Source organism: Chelonoidis abingdonii, chromosome 1, assembly GCF_003597395.2.
Source record: "Chelonoidis abingdonii isolate Lonesome George chromosome 1, CheloAbing_2.0, whole genome shotgun sequence".
Taxonomy (NCBI): domain Eukaryota; kingdom Metazoa; phylum Chordata; order Testudines; family Testudinidae; genus Chelonoidis; species Chelonoidis abingdonii.
Genome location: NC_133769.1, coordinates 250,881,584 through 250,894,272, shown reverse-complemented (window position 1 = coordinate 250,894,272; position 12,689 = coordinate 250,881,584). Strand labels below are relative to the sequence as shown.

The 12,689-nt window shown below is 43.5% G+C and overlaps 1 protein-coding gene across 2 annotated transcripts in view; it reads right to left on the bottom strand.

The window, feature by feature from the left end:
* The window catches only part of EIF5B (eukaryotic translation initiation factor 5B), a 78,532-nt gene that overhangs the window by 26,754 nt on the left and 39,089 nt on the right, over positions 1 to 12,689 (bottom strand). For both annotated transcript variants that reach the window (XM_032765379.2, XM_032765380.2), the window contains exons 9-11: positions 8,521 to 8,607; positions 2,673 to 2,977; positions 1,128 to 1,235 (exon numbers count right to left, since the gene is read on the bottom strand). In XM_032765379.2, coding sequence (XP_032621270.1) covers positions 1,128 to 1,235; positions 2,673 to 2,977; positions 8,521 to 8,607 — 500 coding nt within the window. The remainder of the gene's footprint in view (positions 1 to 1,127; positions 1,236 to 2,672; positions 2,978 to 8,520; positions 8,608 to 12,689) is intronic.

Genomic DNA, 12,689 nt, shown 5'->3' with positions numbered 1-12,689 from the left:
CTTGTTTTTGTGAAGTGCCCCTTTTTGAAGTTAAATGCTACTGTGCAAGGTTTCTTTGACATTTCCCCCTGCAAGGATGCCAAATGTAATTACATTATGATCACTATTACTGAGCGGTTCAGATACATACACCTCTTGGATCAGAGCCTAACCATGTAATGATTATTGTATAGTCTCTGAAATTTACAACAGTAAGCTTTTGTTTAGAGGAACATTATTCAGTAATGTAATCCGGGGCTCCCTATTTAATAGGGTGTTACCATATTATAGAATGAGTACATTTATAATAATCATGACAGGTCATTTCTTGTGATTTTATTAAACTGAGTGGAATCTCTGATTACACATTTAACAAACCAGGCATGTCCATCAAATGCTAATACTAAAAAAAAAAAAAAAAAATCAACTGGTGTGCTGATTTTTTTGCAGGTGAAAGTACTCTATTAAATCAATGGTAACCAAATATCTATTTGTCTGCTATCTGTTTTACTGGGTACATTAAATTTTCCCATAACCACCAACCTCCCTCCCGAGTTGGACTACTTTTCTTTTTCCAATGGAAGGCTATCAGAAGCCCAGCTGCTAACTAGAAGAAGACAGATTAATTCTTCACTTTGTTTTGTGTGACCATTTCTGCTAGGAAGCTCAAGCAAGATTCTGAAAGGATCATCTGACAATAAACATCAAATAATTTGTGATATTTGGTTATGAATTACAGCATCCCAGTACAGTCTAATGACTGGACATAAAAGCATAAAATCTCCTCTTCACCACAATTTTTCTAACATTTATCTCCATACATTTTCTATTTTTCATCCTGACTGGTATAAGGTACTGCTGAAACATTATCGTAAATAAGTTTTTCCTTTATTGTGCTCTACATTGAGGTTGCTGGTATTCTTCCAGAGCAAACCCCATTCCTCTGGGGTAATCTGGTTATACAGATCCCTTTCCCAGCATGTCATATATGGACTTTTTTGGTTAGGAAAGTTATCTTGCATTGTATATTTATAAGCATTATAGGATTACTACACATTATTTCAAGCAGTAGCAGTTACATTATACCATTTAGAAATCAGCTATTACAGAAACTTGACAATGAAGATCCATCACACTCTGCATCTTACCTTATCTAGAATTTTGGTCTTTCCTGTGTCTACGTGCCCAAGTACACAGATAACCGGTGCTCTCAGCTTTTCAGTGTTTACATTTTTGTTATTTTCAATACGTCGTTTCTAATAGGAGAATAAAATAAGACATTCAAAACTAGAGATTAATATTTAAAGTATTACAAAAAACAAGTGGAGATTACCTAATGTTTCCAGCAGCACCTTACGAGAAAGCTGGCAGGGTTTTTGCACTCCCTCTCCAAGGCTTCCTAAACACAATACTTCCATTACAATTCAATCTCCAGGGAGGGTTGGGCAGGTTATGCAGATTATGTGGACAGAATTTTTCCTAGTCCAAGTACAATTTGCATTACTGGATTCAATACATGTTGGGCTAGGTTGTTTATCTCCAAGCAGAACATTTGAGGTTCTGGGACTTGCAATAAGGCTAGCTCGGCCTTTTGCCCAGCTTTCTGGCGCAGTTTAAAGATCAGAATTAAAGGTTAGCATCTTGGAAATCCAGGTCTAATTAAATTGACTCAAACTGTTTCAGTTAGATGGCTATCATCAGATCGTTGCTTTTTAAATTGCGAACTGAGAAAGTTATTAGTTTCAAGTTATCCTACTAGTTATTCTTACTTCTTTCATATGCTGAAGTATGGGTTTGTTAGGGATGTATAGCAAAGGTGTGCTTTGGGACAGGTAATAGGGCTTGTAGTGTGTTTTACTATGTATACACTTCAAAATCTCCTTACCGGTTGACACCAATTCCTAGGCATGCATTAATGAAAGTTAGAGTTTCTAAAATCTATTGTGCAGTATGCCGAACGAGGAAAAAAAGAGCCAATGCAAAATGTCAGTAATTGGAAAACAAAAAAAAAACTAATAGCACAGAAATGCTTCACTGAAATTCTAACAGCATTTATAAAGGATGGATTGGACAGTGATGCCACACACTTCCACCCTTCAAGGAAGCTTTCCTCTGAAAAAAGGATACTTCTGAGCCTCACAGAAGGAAGTTCTACTCCTTGCAGTTAGCTCATGCAACCTCTGTACTGTGGCTTTAAGTTAAGATAGATCTAAGAGGCTAAATGCATTCATAAAAAAGAAGCTGTATTAAGTACTGTTGAAAATCTTAACTTTTTGCATAAAAATTATTGGTAAGTCTGTAGAGCACTGACAATCAGTTCATTGCAGAGAGCTATGGACACACGCACTAATATATTGTTTGCAGTGTTGTTGTAGCCATGTCTGTCTCAGGATATTAGCAAGACAAGGCGGGTTAGGTAATGTCTTTTATAGGATCAACTTCTGTTGGTGAAAGACAAGCTTTCGCGCTTATACAGACCTGAAAAAACTCTGTGTAAGCTCAAAAGCTTGTCTGTTTCACCAACAGAAGCGGTCCTATAAAAGATATTACTATGCCCACTCATAGATTAAAAATAATAATGTGTCATAACTGCTAAAGTAATTTAGACAAGTATGGTTGAACGTCCACTAAAATCCCCAAGATTTTTCATGCCACACAGATAAGCTTCTCAAGACAAAGCTGCGTCTAGATACCTCGATTCTCCGCTTAGCTTTGTCATAAAGAATATCTTCTTTTGTACGATCATCATCAGAATCACATTCCGAATCGGAGCTTATTTCTTTGCTTGGCTTTTTCTCTACTGATTGTTTTCCAACAGCTTGAGACTCTGTTTCTCTCTCATCTGAAGTCTTTTCATCTTCATCTTCACTTCCCTCACTTTCTCCATCTTCAGACTCTTCACTCTCTTCCTCCTCCTCCTCATCCTCTTCCTCATCTTCCTCATCTTCCTCTTCCACTTCATTGTGTTCCTTGACTTCAATGTGGACAGGTTTTACCTCTGGCAAGAGGACAGAAAACTGAAGTAAAATACTCTGTCAAGATCACATGCCCAAAAACCACCATAAAGAGAAGTAGTAACTGAGATCAGGTTTCATTGTATAAACAGTACATGGACTAATTTTGGTTTATCTGCGTGAAGGAATAATTCAGCTGCATTAAGTATGGGAATAAACTTCTAAATTTAGAGCCAGTCAAAGCAGCATACGTGAAAAATCAAAACAAAGCACTGCAATACAGTCAGTGCACCCACCAAGAATGATACCTGCTGACCTAACGAGTCCTTTTTCAAATACCTGGAGTAATAAGATGTCTCAAATCAATTACACACCACACACTTCACTTATAAATTCACACACAGTCAGTGCAGGCAAGAACTACTCCTGGGGGAATTCTGCACCACTGCACATGTGTAGAATTTATGTCCCCCACAGATTTCTTTGCTTCCCTGTGGAAAAATGACTTTGACGGGGAAGCAATGGGAAGCCACAAGAATGCTCACGCGAACCTCCCCAGCAGTATGTTTTGGGTGCCCAGGACAGCTGGCAGAGAGGTAAGTCACTGAGGGGCAGAAGACAGGACTGGGGAAGACCAGTGGCTCCTACCCTGTGTCGGGTTCAGCTGCTAGTTCTGTCTGGGCAGACCCACCCCTAGATTTCTCCCCCAGCTACAGGAAGCTCTCCAAACCGCCCCCTCCTCCGCTTCCTGCGCCCATTGTTCCTCAGACGCAGAGGGAGGGATCCCTGTAGAGGGAACTGTTCCCCATCCACCCAACCCCCATGCAACCAGACCCCCTCATACCCAGAGCCACCCTCTCGCATTCAAAACAACACCCCCCCTCCCCTGAGATCAGCCCCAACCCCATCAACCCTCCTATACCCAGATCCCCACCCCACCAAGTCCCAGCCAGCTGCACTGGAATCCACACCTCATTGAGCCCCCCCTCATCCAGCATCTGGAATCCCCACTGAGCCCCCCCATACCCAGCTCTATTTCCTGCCACCACCACCCCCGAGCCCCAATCACCTTCACCTGGATCCTTCTGCAGAGCCATTACCGTTACACCCAGAATCCCCTAACGAGCCCCTGTGCAGCCAGATCCCTCCTGCATCCAGATCCCCCACTGAGACACCCGCACCCAGACTGCCCCACATAGAACCCTCTCAACTCACACCTGGATCCCCCCACACTAGGATCCTTCCTTGCTGAGCCTGCCTGTCCACACCTGGTGCACCTGGCACAGAGGAGCAGGCCTGGTCCTTGCACTGTGTCAGGGTTGGGTGCAGCCTCACAGCTGAGTCTGTGTCCCAGGTCAGAGTTCCACAGTCATCTCCCACCTCTGTGCAGCCAGTGGCCTGTGCTCCCTAATGCCATGCTGGAGTCACCACATTTATTTGACAAATAAAATTTTCCAGAATCTTAAAATAGAGTGAAGAATTTTTAATTTTTTGGTGCAGAATGCCCTTAGTAGTAAAGAACTAACACTCCAAATCTAACAAGTTCAATCTGGAGTCAATCAATTTTTCATTAGAAAGATACTTTTGAAAGTTTCTATAACTCAAGGAATTTGTGATTAGTGTAGAAGTGACTAAACCTTTACAAACATTGTCAAGACTGTAAAACATTTTAAAGGTAGTTTAAAGAAAATGTACATTTTCCAGCAGAATGCCCCAGTAAAGGAAAGTTTTTTACTAGTTACAATTTCTTTGAAAAACGCCTACTTATATTCATACTTGTGGAATATGACACTCCCCCCTTGGAGATGAACTACAGAGCTCTCTTCAAAGTTGTGTCTGCTGGAGGGGTGTGCAAGTATACTCTTGTGACACTGACATTTGACGTCTGAGGCTGTATAAGGGAGTGCACCCCCCACCCTCTTAGTGCCTTCTCTTAAACCAGAGTCCTAAGTCCATAAAGAAATCTCAGCCAGAGAAGGTGGTCAGCAGGAAGTGTGGATACATAGAGGAGACGTAGAGCAACTGTTACTAGCAATCAACCTCTTTCTTCAGGATCTTCTGAGCTTTCCTACTCATGAAAAATTAGCTAATAGTACTGCCCAGGAGGAATCTGGGTGAGGTGTTTATCCCAAGCTATGCACGGTTGAACCATTCTCCCAAACAGACCACTGGATCATGATGTAAGTATAAAGAGCAGCGCCTGGAAGTGAGACGCACCAAACTTCACATTGCTCTACGTAACTCCACTAGTGAGTTGTGCTTAACATATTCCACCCAAGCTGCTGTGTCTAGAGTCAAGTAAGAGCTTGGCTACACTTGCGAGTTACAGAGCAACGAAGGAGCCCCCGGCGCACTAGCTCACTGCCTGTCACACTGGCCAGGCACGTCGAGTGCTCTGACTCTGCGGGTACAACGCAGCTGGTACTCCACCTCGGCGAGTGGAATAATGTTTGCTGCCCCCTCGCTGGAGCGCCCCAGCGTCAGTGTGAACGAGGTGTTGCATTACAGCGCTCTGATTGATCTCCGGAAATGTCCCATAATCCCCTTAAATCAAGTGGCCATTCTTGTCATTGTTTTGAACTCGCTGTAGGAATGCAGATATGCCCTTTCAAAGCCCGTTTCTGACTGCCAGCTACTTATCTGCTCCAGGACAAAGGAATGTTGCTTGCTTTGAGAGAGAGAGAGAGAGAGAGAGGGGCGGGGGGCAGGGGGAGGTCTGCTGCTGTCTGAACTTACAAGACAGCATGCTGACCAGCTCTCAGCCCCCCAAAAACCCACTCTCTCCCCCTCCACATACATACAGCACTTCTTGTCACACGCCACCCCACCCCCCACATTTGAAAAGCACACTGCAGCCACTTGCATGCTGGGATAGCGATCACAATGCACTGCTCTCTTGTGGCATTGCAAGGGCTGCTAATGTGGCCAGGCCAGTGCACTTACAGCTGAGAGTGTAAACACTCGGCAGCGTTTTCCCTGCTGTGGTGTCCGAAGGTTGGTTTAACTCCCAGCGTTCTACAGCTGCAAGTGTAGCCATGCCCTAAGTCCTCAACCCTGTAAGATACTGGTCCTTCGAGTTCTATATAAAACTCAGATAATCTGTGTAGACACAGGCTCTCCCTGACAGTTTTACCCGCATGCCTGTCTAATGGGTTTTGTTTTCTTGAGGTAAAAACAAAGGGCTTTTTTTTCTTATAAAGTATGACAATTTACCTCCCCTGGGTGGGCATACGGTCGTCTCATGAGTCACAAAAAACTCTTTAATGTGTCTCCTGTGGCTCTTGGCAGCACATGATATTAAACCACTGTGATGTTATTAACCGATCAAGATGCTTTAACTATGTTATTAGCCAACTGTACTTGATAAAATAGTAATACTTTGTCAAACATTTGCAAACCTAAATATTTTCCTTGTCATACTGTTTAAATATGAATATATATTACTATAGTCAATGAAACAATGAATTCACACTACTGTGGCTCTTTTAGGTAATGTTGACTGCTAATTTGGCTCCTGAACCTCTGAGATCTGAGTATCACTGGTCTAAGAACACAAGAGGAAAATATATTGGCTAAGGTGAAAGCCAGATACCACTTAAGACAGGAAGCTATTGTGAGATCTAAGCACCACTTTCTTTGGGTACTACTGCACAGGGAAGAGTAATCACTAGAGTTTAGAGCTCATCAACTCCTCTCACTGATGTGGTTGCTCTAAAGAATGCTGTTTTCAAAGATAGGTTTTCTAAGGGAACATCCCTGAGAGATTCAAAGGGAGACCTCCCCCCAAACTCGGTGAGCACTAAATTTAAATCCAAGGAATGTGAATGTTTCTCTTGCTGGGGAAATGTAAATCCTTTAAAAATCTGGCTACTCTAGGATGGGAATATATTTTTCCTTCCACTGGCTGGTGATTGGCTAAGAAAGCAGGAAAGTGGACTTTCAGAGAGACTAACGAGACCTTGGGACTGGAGGTGCAACAAAAAGTCCAGTACCACAAGGATGTCTGCCTGTGATGGGGTATGACTCTTACTGCTAGATCACATTTTTAGGGGCTAAACCTAAGGATTTTGGTATCATGGCTGAGAGGCAGAGGCTCCCCTTCTGCTCTCTGCAGTGACAGAACTGAGATGGCTAGGGCTATGCTCCCTTTGTGCCCTCAGATGGTAAATATCAACATCACAAATGGGCACAAACACCCAGCCTACCCCACCTACAACAGATGTGGCTTTGAAGAGGGTCCCACAGCTTGTTGCCAAGGGGTGCCACATCCCCCAAGAGAAAACAAGAATTAACAGTCATGGTTTGACCAGGACTGCTTTGGATGCTGGGAACTGTTCCCAAGTATTTAGCCTCTGCCAATATCCCAAGGACTGGGCAGCTGAAGGCAACTTCATCATTGCTGCATACATCACCTCTCCAGCTGCCCAGGCAATATGTGAACAGCTTGTTGCTATCCTGCTGACTGTCCACAAATATGCCAGTTCAAAGCACCAAGCCAGCTACTTCATAGCTACTCTCAGTGGGAGCTCAAGACAGCTACTTCCATTAAAGTACAGAGGCCCCAGGAATATGTACTCTACATTCGTGAAAAGGTAGCCAAGTGGGGAGAATTTTCTATTTCGCAGAATCCTTCCTTCTAGATGGGAAACAAGAGAGCAATGCTACAGGGCTGAGCAACACAGACGTGATTCTTTCATTATTTATCTACAGTGGAACAGCTTCAATAGGAGACTGAGGGAGCCCCGCATCAGAATCCCATAGCTCAGTGGTAAGAGCACTCACTAACCTGAGAAGTGTTAGATACCAGTTCAAATCCCTTCTCCTGTTCAGGCAGAAGGGGAGCTTGAACTGAGGGTATCTCATGCCCCAGGTGAGCACACTAGCCACTAGCTAGAAGTTCTGAAGGAGGTCATCCTCCTCCTCTCCCATTCCTGGCCTTCTTGCGAAAAATAGTGTAAGTGCCTAACAAAAAGAGAGGGTTTGCAGCTGAAAATCCCAAGCAAAGGGAGGCATCTCCCTGAAGCCTGGACTTAGGACCCTATCTCTGAGAGGGGGCAAGGCTTAGTATACACCCCTAAGCTTGGCATCTCCCACTAGGTACCTCAGGCAAGGAGCCACCAAGCTTTTGTGAATCCCATTGTGAGGTACCTGTCTCTCCCCATTCATTGTACAAGGAGCCTAGGCCCCAAACTCACTCTGGGTTTGTGAATCACAGTTATTTCCCAGGTGCAAAGACAGTGTCCCCACATCTCAATCATGTTGTAAATCTAAACCTAAATCCCCTCACCACCACCACTGCAAACACACACACCAACAAAGACACTCACTGGATAGGATTTTTAATAATTTCTAAAAGTTGTCAATCATGATAAAAATCTTAAACTCACATCCTATCACAATTGCTTTATCTTTCTCCTCCTTTTCTCGGGGGGGTGGCGGGGGGGTTTGAGACAATTCTCTAACTAGAGATAGGTAGATGGATCTGATGTGGTCATAATAATCAGCACATACTGTAAACTAATAATGTTAAACTTGTCCTGGATATCAAAATACTACTAGACCTCTATTTACTCTCTCACACACCCACCTTTTTCTCTCTCTTCATCACTGACCATCGCTTCCCAGTCATCCAAACCCGTATCTGCCATTTCTTCTTCCTCCTTTTCTTCTGAAACTGAAAGAATTCCATATATGAATAAGTCTTCATTAGGATTACAATATCCATGTTATATAAAAGTGCAAGAAATACCAGCAGATGACCAAAATGAAACTTGAGAAACTTTTTTCTTATGGCAAAGTGGCAACTAACTCTTTTAAGCTCACAAAACTAGCATTACAGAGTAGCTGTAGAATTTTCATATTCTAGTGTTGCTGAGCTCCCCAGAGACTTCATTATGGGTTAAAGGAGAAAAAAAAATACACATAATAAGACATGCTAGTCTATGTAGTAGTCCTCAGTAACATATTATGCCCCCAAGAAATAAATCCACTCTCCTTCTGTGAGATCATACAATCCAGCATTTTGAGTAACAGATCCATCCTACTAATGAGTTTGTCATAGTCCTTATCTATTTAACAAAGCTTACTTACATCTCAAAGGACTCATCTCTAAAGGCCTCTGCTCTTTGGACAAGATTTGTTAGTCTAGTATTTGGCTGCTGTATCACATGCACGTGTGTCAAGAGCCACGTATCCTTAATTATTAATTGGGGACTTTTCTATTATCAACAGGTAAGAGATACTCCTGGGGGAATTCTGTGCCACTGTGCGTGTACAGAATTCATGCCCCCCGCAGATTTCTTTGCTTCCCCACAGAAAAATGGCTGTCAGGGAAGCAAAGGGAAGCTGCAAAAGCAGTCATACACCACTCCTTAGCAGTGCAGGTACATTGTTTCAGGCACCCGGAGCAGCCAGCAGAGAGGTAAATCAGTACGGGGCTAGAGACACCACAGCCAGTGGCTCCTATCCTGAGCGGGGATCAGCTACTAGTTCAAGTTGGAGACAGGAGAGGATGGGACTTCCTCTTGTCCTGCAAGGAGTTGCTGAGGCTATGTCGGACCCATGCCCAGAAACATCTCCCAGCTGCAGGAAGCTCAGCATCCTCCCAACATCGCTCCTCAGTTGTGAGGGGAGAGACCCCTGCTCCCCTATCCACCCAGCACCATGCATCTGGACCTTCCATATCCAGACACCCTTGCCAAGCCTCACCGGGTACATCCAGAACCCCCCTTGCCCTCCATACCTGAACCCCACCCCACCGAACCTCAACCCCTACCTCCAGACCCTCTCCCCTGCACTCAGATGACCCCCCACTGAGCTCCCTGCATTCAAACCCCCACCCCCTGCACCACCCTGAACCTCCACATCCAGACCCCCATGCCACTAACTCCTAACTAGCTGCACCCAGACTCCCACCCCACCAAGCCTCACTTCCCCAGAACTCACCCCCACTGCTGAGACCCCCACACCCAGACCCCTCTGCTGAGACCCAACCACCTTCACCTGGAAGCTCCTGAAGAGTCCCATTGCCCCTGCACCTGGATCCCCCCCCAACCCTCTGTGCATCCAGATCTCCCCACCCCTAGACCCCCTCACTGAGCTGCATGCACACAGAGTCCTCTCACCCCACACCTGGACCCCTCCCCCATCAAGCCCCTCCAGACTTGGATCCTGCCTGGTTGAGCCTGCCTGCCCTACACCTGGTGTGTCTGGTGCAGAGGGGCATAGTCCCAAGGTGTTTCTGGGGCAAGCCCAGGCCTTGTGCTGTATCAGGGTTGGGTGCAGCCTCACCACTGAGTCATTGTCCCGGGGTGGGGGTTTTGGAGGACGTGGGGGGAGGGAGGGGCTGTAGGGTGACCTCCCACCTTTGTCCTGCAAGCAGCTTGTGCTCCCCACTACCATGCTGCATTTGTTTGTTAACAAATAAAACTTGCAGAATTTTAAAATACTGTGCACAGAATTTTTAATTTTTTGGCACAGAATGCCCTCAGGAGTAGAGAGAGGTACCAAAGATAAGCAAAAGAAGATTTTGGTCCCATGGTGAGTTGTGGGTTTTTGGAGGACTGGGGTTTTTTTTGGTTTTTTTATTGGGGGGGTGTCATATGCCTACTTAGATTTAAAATGGTAAAAGAAGAGATGCTTATTCAAAGCTCTGTACACCTTAAGACAGTTATACAAAATAACAAGACCCCAGTAATATAAAAATAAATCATTCCAACAAGAAATCAGACAAACATATACCTATAGTGATTCGTTCCCACCTTTTATCATTATGGGAAGCTTACTTTCAGTCCTTTCCAAAAACCCTATTAAATAGATATTTTTTGTAAAGTGTCCATAAGGTCACCAATTTGGGCTATTAGAAAGACAAGGTGGGGTTTGGGATTTTTTTTGTTTTTTCATGTGGTAATGTAGCCGTGTCTGTCCCAGGATGTTATTTCCTAGAACTGACATAGCTGTAACACCACTGAATAATCAAATTTGGGCTATTTCAAACCAAGAGGAGAAGCAAATTGGTCTTGGAGCCTCATAGCCACCCCTTATCTTTTATGGTGAGTGGGATACAGCTCAGTCTACAACTGAGAGAGGGCAGTGAAGAAAATTGATCTGAAACTTTATTTGCTCTATTCCAGATGTATAATGCCCACCAAAAACTAAGTCAAGCTCTCACAAAGCCGAAAGTTTTTCATCACTGCCAGCCCTGTTTCAAACAAATGTACTGTTTGAACCTGAACCTCCTTTTCAAGAGCCAGGGGCTTAATAAGGAACAAATATTTTTCCCAGAAGAGTACAGCTGCTCAGGTTTCTGTACAATCATAAGCAATAAAATAGTAGCTTCAATACCTCAGCACACTTAGGTGGATCTACTGGGGAGAATATTGGCATTATGGAAGAAATTCAAGAGCACATGTATCTATTGTGGAGCAGTCATAGAGCTCCTGGTCCTCCACAGTTAGCAGAGAGGACCAGGATGGATTGCGGTGGGGAGCTTAATAAACGTAGGAACTTCTCACTGAGGAAGTTCTCTAGTTGCTGCTCTGTGTTTATGTCTTCACACCACACGGTGTCAGAATGAGGTGAATCTCTCTCCTTTACTCCTCCTGTAGAGAGAGAAAAAGAAAGCTCCAGACTGTCAGAATGGTGAGTGAATGGGGAAAGTGGAAAATCAGGGAAGAGACCTATGAAAGCTACAGCAAGGAGGCGGCAAAGCCCTGTCTCAGCACAGCAATGGAGTCCATAGCACAAATGGCTCTATTAACATGGAAACAGCCCACAAGCCCTTAGAGGTATTATTGCGTTCAAAACCAACAGGATTAACCTCCCCTCTTTTGAGTCACAGATTTCTACTACAGCTGATGAGATTTGTTTCCCCAACACTGACCACATACCAGTGAAAGCGCTGCAGCATATGCTCTGTCTAGAGCCCAAATTGAGCAGTGTAATCTTTTGTAATCTTTATGCTGAAATGTTCCCAATATTAAGCTGTTAAAGATAATGGGGTAATAAAACTCAGTTTAGTTTTGAGGTTCAAGCTTTTAAGTCAGTTACTGAAAATTTATTCAAAAAAGGACCACTAGATGTCACTTTGAATGAAACAATCAAACTTTATTAAAAGAAAAAAAGTGATTAGTTAAGTAAATAGGCACGCAGTTATTACTTACATAATACCACAATTAAACTTAATTTCAAAGATGAAGTGTATCAATGGGGTGATCAATCTATTGATAACAGAGTGAAGTATAGCCTTACAACCCTGGAAACTAATGAGACCTTTTTAAAACAATATAAAATTGGAGCTTTCCTGCAATTCAGCAACACTGCTCTTTTTATAGTCCATTATACTATTAATTAAAATTAAACTGCCTTTTACCATAATTGTATTTCTACCATCTTCTTACTGGCTCTTTACACTTTAAGCCAGCTATAACCAAAACATAACAGTAATATAACCCTGAGTCATGTCCTTACTAACTCTTACTTTCCCTTAACACACTGTCTCCAACTTATCTCTAACTTCTCACACTAACAACTTCAATTTCTCATACTCTGCTAACAATGATGTTTAGGTTAATTTAGGCCCCAAATTTCTTAACTCGAACCATCCTGTAGGCTACAGCAACCACCAAGAAGAAGAAGAAACAGCTCTAGAGAAAGATGTCAAAGTTTACATTGACCTTGTTCTGGCAGCAATTCCAGCATCTGCCAGCCAACTTTAGCAAACAGAGATGAACAATTAAAGGATGAGACTTGCCAAAC